Source organism: Tasmannia lanceolata, unplaced genomic scaffold (assembly GCF_043159265.1).
Source record: "Tasmannia lanceolata isolate RefF3 unplaced genomic scaffold, GAP_Taslan_0.1 ptg000003l, whole genome shotgun sequence".
Classification (NCBI taxonomy): Eukaryota; Viridiplantae; Streptophyta; class Magnoliopsida; order Canellales; family Winteraceae; genus Tasmannia; species Tasmannia lanceolata.
Genome location: NW_027518680.1, coordinates 61,962,951 through 61,987,102, shown reverse-complemented (window position 1 = coordinate 61,987,102; position 24,152 = coordinate 61,962,951). Strand labels below are relative to the sequence as shown.

General features: G+C 45.5%; 2 protein-coding genes and 2 long non-coding RNA genes across 6 annotated transcripts; 2 read left to right on the top strand and 2 right to left on the bottom strand.

Moving 5' to 3' along the window:
• The first annotated feature begins 192 nt into the window (after positions 1-192).
• LOC143858250 (cytochrome P450 81Q32-like) lies at positions 193-11,376 on the top strand. Its single transcript, XM_077368908.1, has 3 exons — positions 193-826; positions 2,244-2,645; positions 10,548-11,376. The coding sequence occupies exons 1-3, from the start codon at positions 311-313 to the stop codon at positions 11,166-11,168; spliced, it is 1,539 nt and encodes a 512-aa protein (XP_077225023.1). The 5' UTR covers positions 193-310; the 3' UTR covers positions 11,169-11,376.
• A 737-nt stretch (positions 11,377-12,113) lies between these two features.
• LOC143864096 (uncharacterized) lies at positions 12,114-14,691 on the bottom strand. 3 transcript variants are annotated; one of them, XR_013241087.1, is made up of 3 exons: positions 14,272-14,691; positions 14,027-14,076; positions 12,114-13,497 (listed from the first exon to the last, which is right to left on the bottom strand). It is a non-coding gene; the product is annotated as an uncharacterized LOC143864096 (long non-coding RNA). The 3 variants fall into 3 exon arrangements; XR_013241086.1 differs by having other exon boundaries at positions 12,114-13,500; positions 14,272-14,690; XR_013241088.1 differs by lacking the exons at positions 14,027-14,076; positions 14,272-14,691 and adding an exon at positions 13,649-14,020 and having other exon boundaries at positions 12,114-13,500.
• A 1,739-nt stretch (positions 14,692-16,430) lies between these two features.
• On the top strand, positions 16,431-19,574 carry LOC143858242 (uncharacterized). The gene is made up of 2 exons (XM_077368901.1): positions 16,431-17,604; positions 18,871-19,574. The coding sequence occupies exons 1-2, from the start codon at positions 16,570-16,572 to the stop codon at positions 19,417-19,419; spliced, it is 1,584 nt and encodes a 527-aa protein (XP_077225016.1). The 5' UTR covers positions 16,431-16,569; the 3' UTR covers positions 19,420-19,574.
• Positions 19,575-20,352: 778 nt separating this feature from the next.
• LOC143864095 (uncharacterized) lies at positions 20,353-23,020 on the bottom strand. The gene is made up of 2 exons (XR_013241085.1): positions 22,868-23,020; positions 20,353-20,909 (listed from the first exon to the last, which is right to left on the bottom strand). It is a non-coding gene; the product is annotated as an uncharacterized LOC143864095 (long non-coding RNA).
• Positions 23,021-24,152: the final 1,132 nt, after the last annotated feature.

Here is a 24,152-nt window from a genome sequence, read left to right as displayed (position 1 = left end):
GTGGGACCCAGAGAGCCATATTGCAAATTCACACTTGAAAGACGTTTCTTTCTTTATTAGACCTTTCTTTCTTCCCCCTTTTCTATCATCTTCTTCCTCCTCTTTCTCGCCTGAGAAGTCAAAAGTCTAAAAGTAGACACATAAAATACACTTGAAAGACAAAAGACAGCAGGGGTGTGTCGATATCAACGACAGAAAGACCCAGTTTGACTTGAAGAAAAAATATGGGAAACCTCACAACCAAAAACCCCATTTTTAACCCCTCTCCTTCCTCTCCCATTCTCAAAATCCTCTCCAAAAAAAAACACAGATGGAAATCTCCCACATCATTTTAGCCACAGCCACCCTCCCCCTTCTCTTCTTCCTCTTCAAACTCATATTCCCAAAACTAAACCTCCCAAAAAATCCACCCCCTTCCCCTCCATCTCGCCCCCTAATAGGTCATCTCCACCTCCTAAAAAAACCCCTACATCGAACCCTAACCAATCTCTCCGTCCGATACGGTCCCGTCCTCTACCTCCGATTCGGGTTCCGCCCCGTCCTCGTCGTCTCCTCGGCTTCTGCCGCCGAAGAATGCTTCACCAAAAATGACATTATCTTCGCCAATCGCCCGAAACTACTCCCCGGAAAACACCTAGGTAACAACCACACCACCCTCGCGTGGGCCCAATATGGCCCACACTGGCGCAATCTCCGCCGTATCGCCTCCCTCGAGATATTCTCCACCCAACGCATCAATCTCTTCTCCGGCCTCCGCGCCGGTGAGATCCGACATCTTGTCCTGCAACTGTTTAAATCAAACTCCGATTGGACCCAATTTCGAAAGGTATAGATTTTTTTTGTTTTTTTGGGTAGGTTTAAAATTTGGGTTTCGGCCACCAAATTGAAATATGTGGGAATTTCGCCAAATTCCGGTTAAATTTTTCGATATTTTTAAAAGTTTGGTCGTCGGGTTCGAGCACCAATTTATGTGCCAAACGGAACCCATCATTGATTTGATAATTGATAAGGTGAATACCCAGTCTATAGGCATAGCGAGTGTAAGGACCTCAAAATAACCTCTTTTCATCCTAGGGGCTTCGAATTGGATCAAATAAGATACAAAATAAGAGATAGTTACCTCCCGGCGCGCGCGCGGACGGCTGGCCCATAGAGGGCTCAGATCATCCTATGGTCTGGACGGTACACTTCATTTTCAAAAATATGGGTGGGGCCTAAATTGGCACGAACCACACCATAGGATGATCCAAACCATGGACGGCTTCGATCATCCTATGTTGTGGACGGTATGCTTCAATTTGAAAAATATTAGTGGGGCCTACGATTGGGCCTTAATGTTAATATACGACCAACTCCATAGGATTATCCAAACCATGGACGGCTTGTATCGTCCTATGTTGTGGACGGGCCTTAATGTTACTTTACGACAAACTCCATAGAATGATCCAAACCATTCATTTGATGGGCCACAATGTAAATAGGTTGTGCCCCAAAATTCATTTCCATAGGATGATCACAACCCTACAATCTATAGAGGTTGCATAAGATGTAGTTTCTATTTAGATCGGATGGATAGGATCAGCCTATGGAAATGATATTTTGGGACGCAACCTATTTAACTTTATGGCCCATCAAATGAACGGTTTGGATTATCCTATGGTGTGGTATGGGCGGGGCCTACGTTGTTCAAAGATGGGCCCGCCATTCCACCAACGGTTTCTGTTGGGCCCACCAAATGTTCATGATGTGTGTGTGTGTGTGTGGAGAGAGAGAGAGAGAGGTCAAATGGTGGGAAAGTGACATATACGTTAAATCCTAGCGTTTAACGTTAGGGGGGAGGGGGGGTATCAGCACCCTACATAAATTACTTACCAATATATCCAATGTCATTCGACATTGATAGGTCGAGATTTTACTTATTTATTTACCTAAGTTGGAATTGAACCTCCGGCCTCGAGGTTGAAGAACAGAGCCTTTGACCATGAAGCTAGAGGCTCAATCCCTTTTAATATAGAAAATCAAATTACTTACCAATATACTCATGTCTTTTCATATTGAAAGGTCAATATGAATTGATATTTATTATTTATTTATTTTTAGTACCTAAGTTGGAATTGAACCTCCGGCCTCAAGGTTGAGTAACAAAGCCTTTGATCATTGAGCCGAGCTAGAGGCTCAATTCCTTTTAATATAGAAAAACAAATTACTTACCAATATACTCAAATGTCTTTTCATATTGAAAGGTCGAGATGAAATCGAAGTTTACTGGATTGACATTCAACATGATGATGGGGATGATTGCGGGGAAGAGGTATTTTGGGGAGGGTGTGGCTGTGGATTGGGAAGAGGCGAGGAGGTTTAAGGGGATAATTATGGAGACTTTGGCATTGAATGGGGCTTCAAATTTGGGGGATTATTTTCCGATTTTTAAGTGGGTGGATTTGCAGGGTGTGGAGAAGAGGATGGTGAAGTTGAATAAGGAAAGGGATGTGTTTTTACAGGGTTTGGTTGATGAACGTCGGAGATTGATGGCGGATAAGGAGGAAGGAGAGGGAAGGAAGAAGACGATGATCGATGTTTTGCTTTCTTTGCAACAATCGGAGCCCGATTACTGCACTGACGAAATCATCAAAGGGCTTGTAGTGGTAAAAACTCCCTTCTCCCTGGCCTCCTTTTATTTGAATTTCCAAATTCCTTTCAAGCTCTTTCGTTAGTTCTCACAGTTCCTAAATACTTTGTTAGGGGTGCAACCTGGGTTGGGCCCGACCCGTATCGCCGTACCCATGGGTTTAACCCGATTTCACCCAGGTTCGGGTTGAGTTAGTGTTGTGGCTTGGGTAACTCGACCCAACCTGAACTGGATAATTGCCCCCCTATTTTATTGTGAACCAACCCGAACCCAATTTCCGTTTTTTTCTTCTTTTTTGCTCTTTTTCTAGTGGGGTAAACAAAGGGAGATGATAAAGTCGCACGCACCCGCTGTAGGATAATCCGCACCCCTTTAAAGTGAATTGACGTAAAGAAAAGCATTAAAAGTATACAACATAACCTCCTTTTTTTATGCTTTTTGATGTCAATTCATGGTAAAGGAGTGCAAATTATCCTATAGAGGGTGCTGATATATCATCTCCCTAAACGAATTGGATTAGGGTCGAGAAATTTAAAGGCTGGTTGGGTTGGGTTTTGTTAGGTCTAAAATTGGTAACAGGTTATGGTAGGGCCGGAAGGGCTGATCTGGGCTTGAAGGGCTGATCTGGGCCTGAAGGGCTGATCTGGGCCTGAAGGGCTGATCTGTACCTGAATGGCTGATCTGGGCCTGAAGGGCTGATCTGGGCCTGAAGGGCTGATGGAGTCCTGCGCTGCACAAGGGCACAGACAAGAAGACAAAGGGTCAGAGGACCAACCCGGAGTGGTGCTCCGGACGGGCGCTTCGACACTCAAGTCAGTATGAGCAGGAGTGCAGAGCAATGTCAGAGCAAAAGCTTAGGGTTTTGATTTTCAGATCCCTCACCTTAGCACAAGTGAAGGCTATTTATAGTGATTCTGAGCCACCTGTCTAGGACAGGTCTAGGACAGGTGGTAGTTCTAAGCCACCTGTCCAGGACAGGTGGTGGCCTCTGTATGGACCAGGTCTCATACCTAGGAAGGGTAGGTGGAAGTCCCTGATTGGTCCAGGTGTCACACCTAGCAGGGACAGGTGTTGGCTTTCCAGCGGTCCCTGTGAGGGCCACGTGTCAACAGCCAATTGGTTGCTGAGTTCGGACCTCATCAGTGCTGAGTTCAGACCCATCAGTGCTGAGTTCGGACCCCATCAGTTGCCCCCTGGTTCTCCGAGTCTTGACAACGGCTAGGGGAAGCAAAAAGAGGGTTAAAGCAGCGTCTGGCCGGCCTTGAGGCCTCTGGGCAGCTGAGGCCGGCCTCAGGCATGGGCCAGAAAAAAAACCGTGGTGGCCAGGGGCCTCTGGGCGGCCTGGTCTGAAGGAGCACGGCCGGGCAGGAGCCCCTGTGCAATCCAGTTCGACCGAAATTTGAACCAGAAGTCTGGCCGGCCAAACTTCCTGGGCGTCGTGTCCGGGCAGATCTCCTGGACGGGGCGGCTAGGCAGGTCAGGTCCTCTGTGGCCTAGTGAGTGCGCCGTATCCTGTCCGGCTTCGGCTAAGCCTTCTGGGCGGCTAGGCCGGGCAGAATTTGCACTGGAGGTCTGTCCGTCTAAGCCTTCTGGGCGGCTCGGCCGTGCAGAAGTTGCACTGGAGATCTGTCCGTCCGAGCCCTTCTGGGCGGCTCTGCCGGGCAGAATTTTGTCTTCTAGCGAACGCGTCATATCCTGTCCGGCTAAGCCTTCTGGGCGGCTAGGCCGGGCAGGTCTTTTGTCGCGTAGCGGTCGCGCCATATCCTGTTCGGCTTCGGCTAAGGCGTTGGACGGCCAGGCCGGACATATCTTTTGTCTTCTAGCGAACGCGTCATATCCTGTCCGGGTAAGCCTTCTGGGCGGCTAGGCCGGGCAGGTCTTTTGTCGCGTAGCGGTTGCGCCATATCCTGTTCGGCTTCGGCTAAGTCGTTGGACGGCCAGGCCGGACAGATCTTTTGTCTTCTAGCGAACGCGTTATATCCTGTCCGGGTAAGCCTTCTGGGCGGCTAGGCCGGGCAGGTCTTTTGTCGCGTAGCGGTTGCGCCATATCCTGTCCGGCTTCGGCGAAGACGTTGGACGGCCAGGCCGGACAGGTCTTTTGTCTTCTGGCGAACGCGTCATATCCTGTCCGGCTAAGCCTTCTGGGCGGCTAGGCCGGGCAGGTCTTTTGTCTTCGCGTAGCGGTTGCGCCATATCCAGTCCGGCTTCGGCGAAGACGTTGGACGGCCAGGCCGGACAGGTCTTTTGTCTTTTACAGATGACCAGATTTTCTGGTCGGCCTGAGATGACCTCATTTTCTGGTCGGCCTGTGATGACCTCAGTTTCTGGTCGGCCTAAGATGACCTCATTTTCTGGTCGGCCTGTGATGACCTCAGTTTCTGGTCGGCCTGAGATGACCTCATTTTCTGGTCGGCCTGAGATGACCTCATTTTCTGGTCGGTCCGAGATGACCAGGAAAAATATCCTGTCCGGCCATAGCATTGGACCGGAGTGAACCAAGCGGCTCCTTAACCCCAGTTTAAGAACTTGGATTTCATTGTGGGTGGTTTTTTGCCCCCGTACTCTCCTGGCCGGGAGTTGGCTCACAGCCATTTAGAGGCCAACCGAGGTGAACCACCAATGCAGGATCCCATTTTTCTGAACTCGGATTTCAGGTGGTTTTCCACGGGTGGTCCCTGGCCGGAATTGGGTTCCAAGCCATTTCGGGACGGACCGGAGTGAACCACTGCTTGGATCCAAGTCTTCAGAACTTGGGCTTTATAAGGTGGTTTTTCACTGGGTGTCCTTGGCCGGAACTGGTCTCCAAGCCATTGCGGACGTGCCGGAGTGCACCACTGCGCCATATCCTGTCCGGCTTCGGCTGTGGACGGCCAGGCCGGGCAGGTCTTTTGGCGTCTAGTGATTGCGCCATATCCTGTCCGGCTTAGGTTGTGGACGACCAGGTCTGGCAGGTCTTTTGGCGTCTAGCGATTGCTCCATATCCTGTCCGGCTTCGGCGAAGACGTTGGACGGCCAGGCCGGACAGGTCTTTGAGGTGGTTTTCCACTAGGGCGGGTCCATGTGGTTGGAACTGATCTCCACACCAAATTGGACGTGCCGGAGTGCACCACTGCCGCTCTCTAAGTCTGCAAACACTTAGGCTGAGAGCTAAGTCTGCAAACACTTAGAGTCTTTGAGGTGGTTTTCCACTAGGGCAGGTCCACGGTTGGAACTTATCTCCACACCAAATTGGACGCGCCGGAGTGCACCACTACCGCTCTCTAAGTCTGCAAACACTTAGGCTGAGAGCTAAGTCTGCAAACACTTAGAGTCTTTGAGGTGGTTTTCCACTAGGGCAGGTCCACGGTTGGAACTGATCTCCACACCAAATTGGACGCGCCGGAGTGCACCACTGCCGCTCTCTAAGTCTGCAAACACTTAGGCTGAGAGCTAAGTCTGCAAACACTTAGAGTCTTTGAGGTGGTTTTCCACTAAGGCAGGTCCACGGTTGGAATTGATCTCCACACCAAATTGGACGCGCCGGAGTGCACCACTACCGCTCTCTAAGTCTGCAAACACTTAGGCTGAGAGCTAAGTCTGCAAACACTTAGAGTCTTTGAGGTGGTTTTCCACTAGGGCAGGTCCACGGTTGGAACTAATCTCCACACCAAATTGGACGCGCCGGAGTGCACAACTGCCGCTCTCTAAGTCTGCAAACACTTAGGCTGAGAGCTAAGTCTGCAAACACTTAGAGTTTGATTGGAGGAGCTGGCATATATTAGTGACTCAAAAGTGAGGGACACAGTTTAGTGACAACTCCACTTTATTTCTTTTTGAAATTTCATTACAGAGATTCTTTACAGGCCTTCAAGCATTGGCTCTGAGGAACTCAACAAGATCCTGCTGCGCGGCCTCTGACAAGGCAGAGCCGATCCGGACAAGCCTCTGGTCGTCATCGCTGTAGAAAGGGATCTGGGCTTCATCCCTTAGATCAAACAGTTCGATTGGCAGAGACTCGGACGCATTCTTCCCTTTCAGTGGCGCTGCATAGCACCGCCTCGACTGTGGCTGATCCCCTCTGATTTTCCCTATACCTCCTGGTGTAGTAAACTTCATCTTCTGATGATAGGCGGAGGGAACAGCTCGGTGGAGATTCTGGCCGGGGCGTCCCAGGATCGCATTGTAGGCCGACTTTGTCCTTACCACCAAGAAGTTCACCATGGCGAAGGACTGGCAGGGCGGCTCCCCGATAAGAACTGGAAGCTCGATCTGCCCTTCAACTTTGACAACTTCTCCAGAGAACCCGAACAGATCAGAGTTGGCCGGCTTCAGACGGTCAGTTCCGATCAGCATCCGCTCGAAGGCGTGATAATAGAGGATGTCTGCGGAGCTCCCGTTGTCAACCAAGATCTTCTTCATTTCCAAGTTCGCCACCAGCATGGTGATGACCAGGGCATCATCATGCGGGAGGATCAGGCCGTCGAGATCTGCATCTGAAAAGGATATCACGTTCTCTAGCCTGGCCTTATTGCTGCAGGTATAGACGGCGTTGACCTGCCGGGCATAAGTCCTGCGGGCTGATGAAGAGGTTCCTCCTGCGGTCGGCCCTCCTGAAATGGTACCAATAACACCATGAGGTTGAGGTCGCCCAGAGGTTGAGCGCCCTGGGGGCTTCTGCCTCTGGGCCTCGGCTTGTCCTTGCGCTCTCTTCTGTTGTCATCATTTTTTAAGTACCTTCTGAGGTACCCTCTGCTGATCAGCTGCTCGATCTCCTCCTTCAAATGAAGGCACGCATTGGTGTCGTGACCGTGGTCCTTGTGGAACCTGCAGTACTGGGACATGTTTCTTTTCGCCGACGAGGTCTGCCTCTCCGGCCACCGGATGAAATCCTCTTCCCGAATGGCTGCCAGGATACGTGCTCTGGACGCGGTCAGCCGCGTGTAATGCTCTCTCGGGTGGGGGCTTCTCTCCTTCTTCTGAGATTTATCATCCCTACGCTGCTTGGTAGGGTTCTTCTCCTCAGGCCTTCTCTTGCTAGCAGAGTCCAGGGCGGCGAGAGTTTCCTCCACCGAGATGTACTCCTCCGCCCCGGCCATCAGGTCTGCGAGGGACTGCGGATTGCGCCGGGCCACTGCTCGTTTGAAGTCATTAGATCGGGCGCCGGCCAGAAGGGCATTCGTGGCCGCGGAGGGATCCAGGTTGGGAACCTGAAGAGCTTCCCTATTAAAGCGACCAACGAACACTTTCAAGGCCTCATCATCTCCCTGTCTGAGGGCCATCAGCGAAGCCGTCGTCTTCCTGGGTCTTCTGCTGCTCATGAAATGGCGGGCCAGGTCATCCCCAAAATCATCAAAATTGTCCACGGACCTGGGCTTAAGCCGCGAGTACCAGTCCCGCGCTGCTCCGGTTAACGTGGTGGGGAATGCCCGGCAAAGGAATCCATCCGACGCCCTGTGGAGGAGCATTGTGGTCCTGAAAGTTTCCAAGTGGTCCACGGGGTCGGTGGTCCCGTCATACTGCGAAATCTGCGGCATCTTCCAGCCCGCGGGGGCCTCCGCGCTGAGCACTCTGTCCGAAAATGGTTGAGTACTTGTGAAGATCCGGGAGGCAGGCCGGCCCTGCTCTCTGGCGAGCTCTTCGATCCGGTGGTCGATCTGCTGGATCCTTCGCAACACCGGGTCCTCTCTTTCCTCAGCCCGGTGGACGGGCCTCTCTCTCCTTGCTGGCGGGCTCATGGCCGATCCGGACTGACTGGCCGAACTCCTTCGCCAGTGCCGCGATCCCTCTCCGTGCGTGGCGTCTCTCTTGCTGTCATGCCTTTGTACGGAGGGAGATCGTGACCGGTGATGTAGGCGAGGCTCGGGGCGCACATGCTTGTCCCGGGAGAGGTGATCTCGTCTTGTAGAGTGACGAGTCTGCTCCCGGGGGGGAGGCGTGTGCTCTCTGCGGGAGCTTCCCCTCCCCTGGGCGGGTTGAGAGGCTTCAGCTGGGTGCTGCTGGAGTGCGGTGGCCGGATTCCTGAACTGCGCAATCACAGCAGTCATTTCTTGGAAAAGGGTCTGCATCTCCCTCGGGGTCGGGGTAGGGTCTGAACGGTCCGAGCGAGTCGGACTGTGCTCCCCTGGCGCCCCGACCTCTATCTGCGAGGCCAATCGCTCGCTTCTTCCTTCGCGGGGGGCTGTAGCCCGGGTCGTCCGGGAGGTTGGCACATGCTTTCCGTTTTTTCCTACCATTGCTTAAGTGAGGTTCCGAACAGTTTTTTGTTGCGGGGTCCCACGGATGGCGCCAAATCTGTTATTTCTAAAATTGGTAACAGGTTATGGTAGGGCCGGAAGGGCTGATCTGGGCCTGAAGGGCTGATAGAGTTCTGCGCTGTACAAGGGCACAGACAAGAAGACAAAGGGTCAGAGGACCAACCCGGAGTGGTGCTCCGGACGGGCGCTTCGACACTCAAGTCAGTATGAGCAGGAGTGCAGAGCAATGTCAGAGCAAAAGCTTAGGGTTTTGATTTCCAGATCCCTCACCTTAGCACAAGTGAAGGCTATTTATAGTGATTCTGAGCCACCTGTCTAGGACAGGTGGTAGTTCTAAGCCACCTGTCCAGGACAGGTGGTGGCCTCTGTATGGACCAGGTCTCATACCTAAGAAGGGTAGGTGGAAGTCCCTGATTGGTCCAGGTGTCACACCTAGCAGGGACAGGTGTTGGCTTTCCAGCGGTCCCTGTGAGGGCCACGTGTCAACAGCCAATTGGTTGCTGAGTTCGGACCTCATCAGTGCTGAGTTCGGACCCATCAGTGCTGAGTTCGGACCCCATCAGGTTTGGTTAGGGGTGATTGTCCTCAACAGGGTCCGGGACAGGGTAGGGTTGAGGTAATGCTTCCTTGGGTTGGGTTAGGGAGGCCAACCCTACTCAACCCGGCCGAGTTCCACCTAGTGAAAGGTCAAGACAAGAGTTGAAATGACCAAAAACAGTGGCGTGGACCCCACCGCGACGTGCAAGGCGATCTGACCCTCTATCATCACAATTATTTGTCCCCACCCTCATTTACTGTAGGGTCATCTCACCCTCTTCCACTCATGCCTTTGAATTCCCTCGCTCTCCCACCCTCCTTCCCGTATAGGTCCATGCCTGTCACCCATCACCTGATGATAAACTAAAGTACCATGGAAAAATTTTCATCAAAAGCCACTTCTGTAGTCCTATGATAGAAAATATTTATGATAGAAAATATTTATGATAGAAAATTTTCTTTCCACAAATTAGGGAGAAATGATATGTTTATGATTAATACAGAAGGATGTTATCATAAATTGAAGGTACCTAGTAAAAATTGAATAGGTTTGGTACAAGTAATCTGTTTCTATGTGCTAGTAAGAGAATGTAGAAATATTTTTCAATTTTTTACTCTAACAAATTGGACAAAAAGAGGCAGCGGTGCAACACGAGGACTTCCCAAAAAATTCACTTGGAGATAATGTTCAATCCAAGCTTTTCCTTCAATCCGACAGGGCTGTAGTGATCAATTAGTGGCCGTTTGGATACACGGATTTTAGAATCTTGGATTTCCTTAAAATTGTGGATGGAAGACGAGACGAGACTGTCCGTCGTTTTCTGATTTCTCACCCTTTTTTTCTTCGAGTGAGAGTAGATCGCCCCTTTTTTTTCCTAGGTTTTTGAAATGTTGGGATGGGGGAGAGATTTCTAAACCCTGGATTTCTTACTTAAACCCTTCATCTCATCTGCAACTTACTTCCATTGTAAAATCCAGAATTTTACATTGCTTTCAAACCAAAACCTGGATTCTGAAATCCACGTATCCAAACAGGGGGTTAGAGTTGAGTGGAATTAGCATACTTTCAAGTTGAGTTTTTAAATCTGCACCAAAAGTTCGAATAGAAGAACATACGAAATTATAGCATTATAATGGCTTGTTATCAGGCGCTCCAAGTTGGGGGAACAGACGCTTCGGCGGTGAGCATGGAATGGGCAATGTCGCTTTTGCTTAACCATCCAGATGTATTGGATAAATTGAGAGATGAACTAGACACCCACGTTGGACAAGGCCGAATGATCGATGAGTCAGATCTTCCCAATCTTAAATACCTCCAAAATTGCATTAATGAGTCTCTTCGACTTTATCCCGCAGGCCCACTTCTGATACCACACGAGTCGGCCGACGAGTGCACTGTCGAAGGTTTCGATGTGCCACGTGGCACAATGCTGATGGCCAACATATGGGCTATCCATAGAGACCCTAAGCTATGGCCGGAGGCCGAAAAATTCAAGCCGGAGAGGTTCGAGAGTGTAGATGTAGAACGAGAAGGGTTTACTTGGATGCCATTTGGGCGCGGAAGGAGGTCATGTCCGGGGTCTGCATTGGCTACGCGAATGGTGGCCTTAGCGGTGGGGACTCTGGTTCAATGCTTTGAGTGGACTAGGGTTGGAGAAGAGGAGGTGGATATGAAGGAAGATTTGGGTGTGACTATGCCCAAAGCTGAGCCCTTGGAGACCATGTACAGGCCGAGAGTAGCAATGCTCGATGTTCTTAATCGACTTTGAGTTCTATCTTGTCTTTATGATTGTCTTACTATGCCCAAAGCTGAGCCCTTGGAGGCCATATACCGGCCAACAGTAGCAATGTTCGATGTTCTAAGTCGACTTTGAGTTTTATCTATTTTCTCTATGATTCTTACACTTTTGGTTCATTAGTTAGGGCCTATGTTCTGTATTTGTAAGGAATTATACATATGCTCTCCCTCTATTAGAAGTTCGAGTACCAGATATATGGGATACATTACTTTTGGAAAAACTGAATTATAAGTAAGACTCACCTCTACTGATAAATATATAAAGGGAGATGATATTTTCATTCCCCCTGCGTTACATGCACGCTCCCCTTGTAACGTAATTTGACGTAAAAAAGCGTTGAAGTTGCTCAATTTTCACGGCAAATCACGCTATAAGGAAGCGTGCGCGTAATGCAAGGGGAGTGAAAATATCATCGCCCATATATAAAACATTAATTATGTTTGATCTCTCTCTCTCTCATCAACAATATATCCCAGCAGCATATGTATGTAAGACTCACCTTGTGGATAAATATATAAAGGAAAAATTGCCAATGGGGGACACCAAAATAAAAGAATTGCCAACGAGGGACACTCTTTTGAAAATTTATAAAGGGGGCTCGAAAATGGGGTTATCAACTGGTTAACAGGTCTAAACATGATTTAACAACTCTAACACAAACAGGGTTATCAAATCTCACCTAGGGATATCAAGTTCTCAACAGGGTTATCAAGTCTAATCCCTGTTTACGTACTTGATAACCCCTTTTGGGGGCTGCACGTGCATGCATGACCTTCCACCATATAATTATTAACGCTAGCAACCAATGCACAATCATCCAAACATGACAGCTCAAGAGGGAACATTTTGTTTTCAGCCATTTTGATCTTAATGATAGACTTTTTAGATTTTCTACTTTTACTTTCACACACATCATCATGAAAAAAACCAATTATCATTTTTGTATCAACTGACCCACACTAAGCAAGTTATGTGCCAAACCAGGAAGAAAGTAAACATCATGGATTATTCTTTCAATAATTGACTTAGTCTTAACTGCAATGGTCCCTTTACCTTCATTCTAGTGACCTGCCATCACCAAGCCGAACTTGCAATTGAATTGACTTGTCAATAGTGCGAAAAATATCCTTATGTCCAATCATATGGTTGCTACATCCAATATCTAAGAACCAAACATCAGTCTTACTTATAATAGGATTCAAATAAGTAAGAAACAAACTACCTTCCTCTTGCTTTTCTTCAGCAAAGTTGGCTTGTTGCTTTGTTTTTTCCCATTAATTTGCTTCGATGTGCCCATAGTTCTTGCAAAAATATCATTGCTTCCCTCTGTCGTTCGGCCTTTAGTTGCTTTTGTCACCATTCTCATGCCTTCGATGTCCCATATTAGTCCTTCCTCGACCACGGTAAACCCTTCTACCATAGCGACTTCTACCTCGGCCTCTTTCTACTTGCCTTTGACCAGAAGAGCCTTCACCCTTTTTTTTTCTTTGCTCAAAATCTCCACTTTGGATTGAAAAGCATGCTCAAGATTCTTTTACGTCGACCTGTTCATTCTCTCTTCATGTGCCAAAAGAGAACACATAAGTCCATTAAGAGAAAAAACTGATAAGTCTTTAGACTCTTCAATAGCTGTAATAACATGATCAAATTTATTTGGAAGGCTTCTTAAAACTCTCTATAACTTTCTTTCTGATCTAAGACATTCTCTCCAAAAGTTTTGATCTGATTTATGATAATAGAAATTCTACAAGAGAAATCATGAACGGACTCACTAGCTTTCATAAAAATTGTTTCAAATTCTCTACGGAGTGTTTACAATTCTACCTCAGTTACCCTGGAATCCCCATAAAACTCTTGCCTCAAGATGGTCCAAGCTTGTTTTGAACTTGTGGCACTGGCAATCTGTGGAAAATATAGAGTCCACTACAGCTTGTTGCAAAACAAGCAAAGCTTTTTCGCATCCTTTTTACGAAGCTCCCTCACATCTGTCGCGGTTACTACAGAACCATTCTCAACCAATTCCCATAATTCTTGTGTAATAAAAAGGGTCTTCATTTTAATACTCCAAAACTCATAATTTTCTCCACTAAAGATAGGAATCAAGGATTGAGAGAGATTGAGGGTATTCTTATCATTTGACATGATTGGAACTCATACAAAACTTTTATCAAACAGTTTTTGTGCAAGGGAAACTCACCCAAAGAACTTTGCTACAACAAGCAACCTCCACAAAGCGACACGCCCAGCTTCAACCAAACCGTGCTTTGATGCCAGAAAATGTTAGAAATTTTGTAGTATTCTGCTACAGAAAGAGAACAAACAGAGAGAACTTTTACTATTGGCTAAAAAAGAAAGCAAATACAATAACTTACAAATATGTGAGTTAGTTTCCACTCTTTTTTATGCCCATTACAAATCAAATACTAAACCACTAACACATGACAACGCACCCACTAACCACTTCTGCTACAAGCAGATATGACCCATTCAATAGTTGCACAAAATGTAGAGATGTGCTTCACACTTTATCATAAAGAATAGACCCGGCAAAAAGTGACCCGGACCCGCGGGTCTACCCGGCCCGTCCGGGTATTGCAGGGTCCGGGTCACAAATTAGAACCCGTTTTCTATTTTTACCCGGCCCTTACGGGTTGTAAAATTGATGACCCGTAGCGGGTTGACCCATGGGTACCGTAAAACTTGAAGTTGGTTAAAACTTAAAACCTAAATGGCTAAATCCCCAAAAAATACCATCATAAGGAAAACAAAGGAAAAAACAAACTAACAAAATCCCCAAAACCAAACTATCAGATCTACCAAAACCGAACCTGAATCGATTCTTCCATCTTCCTAATCTGATCGTTTGTGTATTTAAAACCTGCAAAACAAAAACAAAAACCAAATAAATAAACAAAAAATACCCTTCCCCCCTCTTTTACATAACAAACACCAAATAAACAAAACCCATCAAAATGGCAAATGGGTTCTTCCCCGAAAGCAAATTAGACCCAGAAAAAGCAAAGAAATCAAAAGAAAACGCAATATACGAAATGGGTTTTTGTTTTCCTCATACCTGTAAACGAAGTTTGGGTGGCATTATCATTATGATGATTGTTGTTTGTTGTTCTATCAACATGGTGGCAGCTCTCTATGTTCTACACTCTCTACACTTCTTTCTACATCTTCCCACGGTCCGTGAGAGCTTTTGTTGAAAAAAAAATAATAAGTTGAAAATATAAATTTAAATTCGGCGGGTTACCCGCGGGTATACCCAACCCACCCGGGTGAGGTACGGGTTCATGAAAGGCTACCCGTACCCGTGCCGATATTCCTTGCCCATACCAGCACGGGTTACCCGTTTGCTGGGTCTAATAAAGAAGCTAACGGCACCCACGCATAAGATAAAGGACTATAAAAATCAGCGATTTAGCTTTTCTTGGCAAAACTCTACACGAGACTAGATCAACGTGTTCTCAAACGCAATAGGTGGAATTATGGCCGTCATTTGAACCAATGGATCATTAGGCAGAAGTGGGGATCGATAAGTGTCTTTTTGGAAGAGACTAATGACTTTTTTAATCATGTTTTTGACGCCATGGCGAGCCTTGGCGCAACAGTAAGGTTTATCTATTGTGACCTGGTGGTCATGGGTTTGAGCCACGGATACAGGCTCTTTGCAAAGCAGGAGTAAGGCTGCATACATCTAATTCTTTCCAGACCCAGCAATGGTGGGAGCCTCATGCACTGGGCTGACCCTTTTTTTTTGGATGCCATGGTCGTTAGCATTGTAGAACGTTCCATACACTTCTTATCAGATGATAAGTATGTTGGTGATTTTGGATTTTCAAAATCATGTATTTTGCATGTTTTAGTATTTTGGAAAATATTTTATCAAAAGCGTTTGGGAAAAAGAAAATGTTTTCTTGAAAAGATTTGCTTTTACTAAAGGATGTAGAAGTGTAGTTGAAAAGATAGTCACGTACCGGATGAGAGAAAGGAAAGAGAAAGGCTTATAAAGCACTACACTTTTCTAATACTTCTTAATTGCACATTGGGTTGAACCCATGGTTGGACCCGCGGGACGGTGCAACGCACGCGCGCGCGGCGTGGGCAATGGACTATAGGGCGCATAGTGGCGCTTTTTTAGGCGCACTTTGCATTTTGCACTTTGCACGTACGCGAGGAGCGATTGGAGCCTTTAATTTTTTCAGATTTGATCTGCACCGTTGGATCAAGATGAAGGTGGACCGGTCGGATGGGTGGGTCAAATGGTTCGTAGGCCCATCAAGCCGAATGGTTCGGTTCGGGCCTAATGGTCGGCCCAACGGGCCCATAACTCCAACGGTCAAAGAGTGTGATCAAATGGGTTGTATCCCTTCCCCCAACGGTCAAAGAGTGTGATCAAATGGGTTGTGTCCCTTCCCCCAACGGTCAAGTGCCAAGGGGTGCGATCCACACCATAGATGATTGATCTAACGATGACTGGGTTGGAGAGAGGTTTTACTCAAACCAACAGTCACATCTAGGATCGATCAGGACCGTTCAATGTCAATGGGTGCGATCTAACGGTCAGATTTCAAACATTCTGGAAAGGTGCCCTGTAGAGGTGTTTTTCACACTGAAAAGACACCATGTGGTCTACAAAATGTGCAGAATTCAGTCATTTCAATATTGAAAAATGAATTGGCAATTCTGACAGACTTTACACTATCTTCTACACTCCTACAAAATCCCCAAGTATTTCTACATACTGTTCTTCTTTTGTTTACTCTTCTAGATACTGTTTTTCTGCAGAAACAGTATCTAGGAATTTCTCTAAGGCTTGAAATTTCTGAAGGGCATTTCGGGTTTGATTCCGCTAGTGCTACGCGTCATCAAACATTAGTAGGACTTCCCTACTAGGCTTCATTGTATCTTGGAGGCAATTCGCGGATCCCCTTTGCACACTACTAGTGGGGGCGAATCTTGTCTTAAGGAAAGTGATATCACGCCTTCAAGCAACAAGTTTCTGTATTCTATCAACAACAGTACCCTCAGTTTTTTCCAACAAAGTATAGCAGCATTGGATCAGATTTCATGGCCACAAGAAATCATCAAGATGGGCCCCACCAATTTTATAAGCCCACGATCACATTATGAACGTGGAAGGGTGGAGATCCATGCAAACTTGTAGCTCCACCAAGTCTTCTTTCATTAAATACATTAAACCAAGGTTAAGACGAGGCCCACTCATGGCCACCCTTCCCCTTAGTGGCTACGCCTCTCTCCAAGTTGGCCACTCGCCCATCACTCATTTCCTCCTTAAAAAAACGTAGAAGAAAAAAAATCCAAAATTATAATTCAATCAAGAAACCAGTGATCTCAGTTGGCCATGGACGTCTGGTCATGGATAAACAATCTTCCTAGTCCCAACAACTGGCCCGAGTCAGACTCTCAACTCGTCCTCCAACTCGCTAGCTCGAAAAACAACCAAGACAACACTACAAAATCCATACTTTTCATAGCTGAGAGAACATATGGCTCTAACACTGAAGCTCTAGTCACCTTCTCTATATCTCTCCTTGGCTCCTTAGACCTTTCAAACAATACTCATAAAACCTTATGGGTTTCAGACCCATGTCCTATTTCTTCCCAAAAACACTTCCTCCAACTCACTCTCCTCCTCCAACTCGTCCGAGAACTCATAACTCGCTCCCCCACCATTGACTCACGAGCACCAATCCCATTAAATCTAGACATGAAAGTCGTCTCTCTGACCCTCAACTCGGTTGACTCGGATGACTCAATCTCCCACCTCTTCCACCTCGTCTTGCTCTCCCGCCTATTCTTACTCTGCGTCTGCGACTCGCCAACCGAGTTCGGCTCTCTCTATTTCCAAACACTAGCTCCAAACCTAGACGAGTCAATCTTCTCAAGCAACCGAGTCATGAAATCATTCCTGAGTTCACTCGGCCCAGATGGGGAACTTTATTTCATGCGCACCATTGGGTATATGTTAGCAAAGTGGCTTATTTTCAAAGATATTAGTGGAATTCAACCCTTATCTACTCGAGCCCAAAACCAACATTTAGTATTCTCTTATGCCAAAGAATCTCATGGCCTTTTGGTCTTAAAGGGCTATGCCCCGGTCCAAGCCATGACTCGGACCGGTACGAGTCAGCAACAGAAAGACCCTGTTTATGGGTTTTTAGAGGCGAAGGAGTCCGTGCTAAGATACGCCCTGGGGCACCAGCAACTAGAAACCGTTATCCAGCTTGAATATTCAGTTTCTTTACACGAGGGTTTTATCCATGTGGGTGCACGTGTCGACAATATACGCCTCCACGTAACTCGGTTGGGATTGACCGGAGAGGAGGCCGGTGCCGGTGCCGGAGAGTATGCCGAGGAGACGCATTTTCCGTCAAGGGTAATGTGAAAATTTTTTAATGGGTTTTAGAGATAAGGTGTGTCCAAAAAATCTTCTCTAGAGGATGATCCTAGTCCTCCAATCCGTGGAGGCTTTTATATTTTGCTGTCCATTTTAAAACTCCACAAATCGAAGGGTTAGGATCATCGTATGGAGAAGATTTTCGGGCACACCCTATCTACATCAGGGCCAAACAAATGAATGGTTTCGATCACCGCCTTCCATCTCGTATTTCTCGTTATTTAATGGGTTTTTGCAAAAGAAGTCTTCTAATTTTCTTTATTTACAAAAAAACTATCTTCTACTTTGACAATTTGCAAGTAGACTCATCAAAATTAAAGTCCAAGATACATGTGATGCTCCGTAATATGTTTTGATGTAGGGTTATGCCTATAGCTCAATGGTTGAGACTTTATTTCTCAACCCTGAGGTCGCGGGCTCGATCCCAGCTTCCCTACCCCCAAAAAAACATGTTTTGATAGGGACCCACCAACTCAATTCAAACCAATGGGTGGGGCAAACCACTTTGCCCCACCTCGTGTTTCAATTGCTGGGCCATTTTTACACCCATGCAGAACATGGACAAAGCATGCTAGTATATATTGAAATGATATTTCACCCTTGATTCAAAACATATCATTGATTGTCATCTGTATTTTGATCTTGTAATTTGTACGAGGTAATTTTTTGTCATTTCACAATAAGGACATTTTGGTCTTCTTATGAGTTATTTTGGTCATAAATTGATGGCATGGCTTGATTTGCAAAATTCACACAAATGTGATTACTCTATGTGCAAAGGAAAATGAATTCAGTGCTACAATCTTTTAATAAGATGCACGGAAGCCTCTTGCCATTCAGTATTTAAAGGGCTTGTAAGAGCTTTTTGAGAACTGTAGAAGCCCTTTAAATACTAAACAACAAGATGCTTCGTGCATCTTAATTAAAAACATTGCTGTTGATATCATATGCCTTTGCAAATTGTCAAACTATAAGACTCCTTTTTGCAAATCAAACAAAGTAGAAGACTTCTTTTGCAAAAATCCCTTTAATCATTTTTACTTTAATACTCCTCCTCTCCTGTGGCCCTTCTTTCTTCAGCTTTTTGGTTGGCCATGCACATGGATTTTTAATATCAATAGTTATTAGGTTTTGAACCCGAAACTCAACATGAGGCAATAGTTCTAATACCACGTGAAACAACCAATTACTCCAAAAGCTTAAGCGATTAGAGATGTTGTTATTTAATCATTTATACATCAACAGGTACAGGTCTGGGTGGGACCATATGGGTCGGGAATAGTGTCGAGTCTGAGCTTGGGGCGGTCGACAGAGAACCCGGAGAGGGAGGTGGAGACGACGAAGGTTGTGAAGGGAAGTTTCGGGGATTCAAAATTTCCAACGGTGAAGGCAACCGCGAGGAGTGGGGGGAGGGCGAAGGTGAGGAATTGGAGGTGGGAGCAGGAGGCGGAAGGGAACACGGCGGTGATGGACTGGGTGTTGTGCGATAATGGGAGTGGGGCGGAGGTATCAAAATGGGGGGCTCAAGATAACAAGATAGGGTTTCAGAAGAGGTATTCGGGGGCATGGAGGGCTTTTAGCAAGAAGGGGGGTGTAGTTTTTGCTGGGGATGAGTATGGAGAGTGGGTAAGATGGAGAGTGGGGAAGGAGATGGAAGGTAGGGTTTTGAAGTGGAAGTTGGGAGGGAAGGTTTGGTTGAGCTATTGGCCAAACCAATTTAAGACTTGTTATGGTGAAACACGGTGTATAGAGTGGTGTGAGGATGTCGATTTGCCTTTGATTGCCAGGCAATGAGGGAGTGGAAATTGATATTGGCACTCCCCTTGTTTTAATAAGGTCACCCCTTTTATTAGGGGTGGAGGGTTTCTTTTCTTTCTTGTAAATGGCTGAACACAAATGTAATGTATCTTTGTATTACATTTGTATAAAATAGAGAACATTAGACTTTCCGAGTGTTTTTACTAATATCTCTTTCCAAATCAATCTTAAAATTGGTAGGGCTTTTTGGATTTTGAGGTAAATTTTTTCCATAGAAAATGAGCTTTCCAGGGCTTGCCAAATTCTTAATGAGGAGGTAATCGCAGCTTGAACTAGAGGCTCAATCCCTCCCTCCTCAAATGGAAAGGTTAAACCCAAATCTGTCGGGCTCAACCTGAACAAATCACGAGTTGGGTTGTGTTTGAGTCAGGTTGGGTTCAAGCTGAGGAAGTTGAATCCAAGTCAATACGGGTTCGGATTGAGGTGTTGATTTGACCCGGCCCGCATCAAAACCCGACATTTAGAAAAAAACCATTTTTTCTGTTTTGTTTTTTTAGAACATAAAAAGGGAAAGATATCACTATACATAATTGGGTCAGCCCCGAATTGGGAAATCGAGTTGGGTTCAAGTTGAGACATTAATTTTTCTGGTTGGGTCAAGTTAGCGTTCAAGTTGAGAGTCGGGTCGGGTTTGGGTTGACGGTTTAGAGTTTACCCTACCCGACCCAAGTTGCACCCCTCGTAAGAACTACGAGAATTGCCAACGGGGTACACACATTTGAAAAATTGTCAGAGACGGACGAAAGGGGGTTATCAAGTCTCTAAAAGGGGTTATCAAACTCTCAAAAAGGGGCTATCAACCCTCTTTAACAATTTTTTTAAAAGTATGACCCCATTGGCAATTCTCGTATTTGGATGTCACCCATTGGCAATTTTTCCTAAACAAAATAAAGAAGTGATAAAAGAACCTACAAAGAAACCCGACAAAAGAAATGATGATATAAGGACAGCTTCTATGCACATCTTACTACCTTACAGTAAAAACTACTGAAAATAGATACAAGCACCAAAGTTTCAAACCAAGGACGCAATTCACGAGGAGAAGAAAAAACAGAGCATAAAGGAATAATAAGACCCAAAAGGAAGAAAAGTATCTACTTTCTCCCTGAAAATCCATCATACAACCACATAAAAGTAGCTCCTACCCTTTTCTCCCCAAAAAAGAAGAAACAAACCCATTGATTAAAGGGTTAGCGATTATGAAGAGGGTCTGAAGTGTTAGGAACACTCCTTTTACTAGAGAAGAAACCTTCAAAAGGGTAATGAAGAAGTTGTCTACCTTTGAGTCCTAACACGGGAGAATAGTGCTTTGCTTGGCCATTGTTGATGGTGGTGGGGTTCTCCTTTGCAGACACTATGAGTAAGAGAAGGCACAAGATTGTTAGCTTTGGTAACCCCATTTGTATGGAGAGTTGGAATTGCATGGTTTCTCACAAGAGATCAGCTCTGTCTTTAGTTGGGTTTATCTACAAACAGAAGAAAAAAAGAGAGTTGTAAGCAATCCTCAATGAAAAAACAGATATTTGAGGGCTCTAGATTTTGTTGGAGAAGTGGGGTTTGGGTTTTAAGTAGAGACTGGATAGAAGGGAGAAAGTGAGAAAGTTGTCTTCTTGTAAAAAGGTAGAGAAGTGTAATTGAATACCCTGCAAATAAGGGACACGGTTCACGAGAACCTTTTTTCCTTTTTGCCTTATTGTAATTGTTTTTACCTTTATTTCAACCCTTAAAACATGGGTCTTTGACCCTTATGCAATTCTTGGCCGTTGTGCCCTTGTCATCCTGGGTGTGGATTGTGTGTCTAGAGGCTTATAACAAGAATGGGTTTAATAGGTGGAACTCATAGAGGTTAGAGTTTAGTACAGTTATTTCCTTTCAAATCTTCCCCAACTCCCAAGGGAAAAGGATCTTTCCTTTTTTTTCTCCCCACTTAAGCATGGCAAAGTGTGAGGTCCAGACATTTGCCCTTGTAAAACAATCACAAGTCCTCCCTTCAAATGATGAGGATTGAACAATCTATGTAATTCTGCACAGGGTGTCATCTCAAACCCAAGAGACATTGGGTCGGAATTTACTACACTTTTGCCATACTAACTTGGAGAGGAAACCTAACCTTTCATTTTTCCCCCTTTGCCAAGTATCCCCCTAACCTTTCTATCTTTCATATTATTCCTCTTTTCATTTTTTTTTTGTCTAAAGAAAGGGCGATGGTATTTTCACTCCCTCTGCTTACTTGCACGCTCCCCTTATAACTTGATTTGACGAGGAAAGTGGGCACTTTTTGACATCAAATCAAGTTATAAGGGGAGCGTCCAAGTAATGCAGGGGAAGTGAAAATATCATCTCCCAAAAGGAATTGTGCAAAGTTGTTTTGGGAGCTCTTTATAAGACCTTAGGTATGCAACCATAGATCTTAGATCAACGGTTTGAATTTAAGAGTAATATTAAGTGTGAAATTACTGAATTTACCCATTGATTAAGTGATCAATAAAAGGTATATGGGTAATCAGTGCATCTGAAGTATCCTATATGGATGTTTTAGTTTAGCCTTAAGGCTCTGTTCACTTGCGTTCCCTGGAAAGCAAATCCCGGAAAAACAGCCTATTTTTTCCTTGAGAAGCCAACAAGACAGAATTCTGGTGGTCACTTGCTTTCCAGTGAAAATAGAATTACACATGTGGAATTTCTGCAATAAGTCAAAAAATGACATGGAAAAACCCATTCCCCCCCCCCCTTTTGGGATTTCATTTCCGACCAAAAACACACGGATTTCATTTCCTTGGGAAACTAGTGCAAAAAGAAGGGCAAGCAGTTTCCCTGGAAACATTTTCCTGTGCAAGTGAACAGTCCAGGAAAACCTTTTCCTGCACAGATTCCCTGGATTTCTTTTCCTAACACCACGTCAGATTCTCGGGAAACATTTTCTTTTCCTTTCCTGGGAAAACAAGTGAACAGAGCCTAAGTTAATAACATAATGATTGATAGTTAATTGAAAGGGGCTTTCTCTGGCACCATTGGGGTCACAGATTCCAATCAAGTTGTGGGTAGCAATGCTTTTGGGTATCGGGATCCTCGATGTTAGTACTTTGTACATGTTAGAATATGTGGGATCCAACGGCTGGATTGGGTTAAGATCTCACCGTTGGATCATCTTGGAGGTAGATTGGGTAGATTGGCTAAATGAAGCAACTACATAAATTAGCCAAGTGGATTAGAAGAGGCAAGCAAGAGAGATTAGGAAAGTAGATTTGATTAGGTTAGAGTAGAATATTCTAGTGTTATCTCTTTCCATAGTTGTCTTGATTTATTTCTATGTTTATTGTGAAAGTGCTCTATAAAAACACCAATGGATTCTCTTTGTAAGCATCCAAGGTTAGTGAAATTTAATTTTCTATTATGGTATAAAAGCCATTGATCCGGCACTGACCACAAAACAAGCACTTCCGCTTTCCGGCGAATGGCGATCTTACCGTTCACCCGGCCACTAACTCTCCTTCCTATTCGCTGCAAATACGATCCGGCCATAGTTGCGCCATTTTTTTAAACGTCTACTTGCAAAATCTACTTGCACCCGCTGTTGCACGACTCCTTCTTAGTGCTCTGTCTAGAATTTCTTCTTGGCTTTAACACATGTGGGCTGCAATTTTTGTCCTAAAGCCATCTGTAATTTCTTGCATGCCACATGGCCTTCTCAGTTTCTATGCACAGTGAAGAGAAATTGTAAGCAATAAAAGGTAGTCCGTAAAATCATCAATATCCATCCGAGTCAAAGCATTCCCCCCCTTTCCAAGCCTTATGACAAGTCTTATTTTGCTGATTTGAGAGAAAATCTCTCTCATCTTCCCATTCGACACCACCCTCTTACCAAATGCATTCTTTTGTCCTTTTCAAAACACTCATCCCAACATTGTTAAAGGCACCACTATTCATTCCAAATTCCTGAGTGTTTCTCTTTTGGAGATTAGATGCCCATAGCTTTCCTTCAAATCATCTTACATTCATCCTTGTTGAAAAATGCTTACCCCCATATTTGATATGTGCACACTACTTTTCTCGACTTTTTCAAAGTTTTGTGTTGTTACCGTCATTACAGTAGTCGTTTGTTGTCGCTTCTTCTTTTTTTCTTCTCCATCCCTTTTCCTTGTCCTATTTCAGTTAAGGTACCTCAAATGCCTGAAATTGATTTCTCTACTCAGTTGAGGGGCCTCAATTATTTGAGGTTCGTGCCTGAGAGTCAAATTCCAAGAGGATCGGTACTTGTAGACCCATTATTTCTTGCCCATCGTGGCCCTTTCTCGCCCACGAGGCTATTTCTTGCCCATTCCGGCATTGGTCCATTGTGAGCCAATCCTTGCCCATTCCGGCATCGGTCCATTGCGACCCATTTCTTGCCAATTCTGGCATTGGTCCATAGTGACCCAATTTTTGCCCATTCCTGCATTGGTCCATAGTGACCCATATTTACTCACCCATCAAGGCTTGAGTATTATCTAGCCCTATCGAGGCTATGATCTATTGGCTTTTAAGCCCTCTTCGTGACAAAAACTCAAGCAACATCTTCTTCGGCAACCATCGTCAATGATCATTGGCAGCAACATCAGTCTTCAACAAAGGATTTCGTCATCGACTTCTAGAAGTGTGCATCAAATCGGTTGATTTTGATTACATTTGTAATTTGGGGAATTCTATTGTATTGGGAATTTTTTCATTAT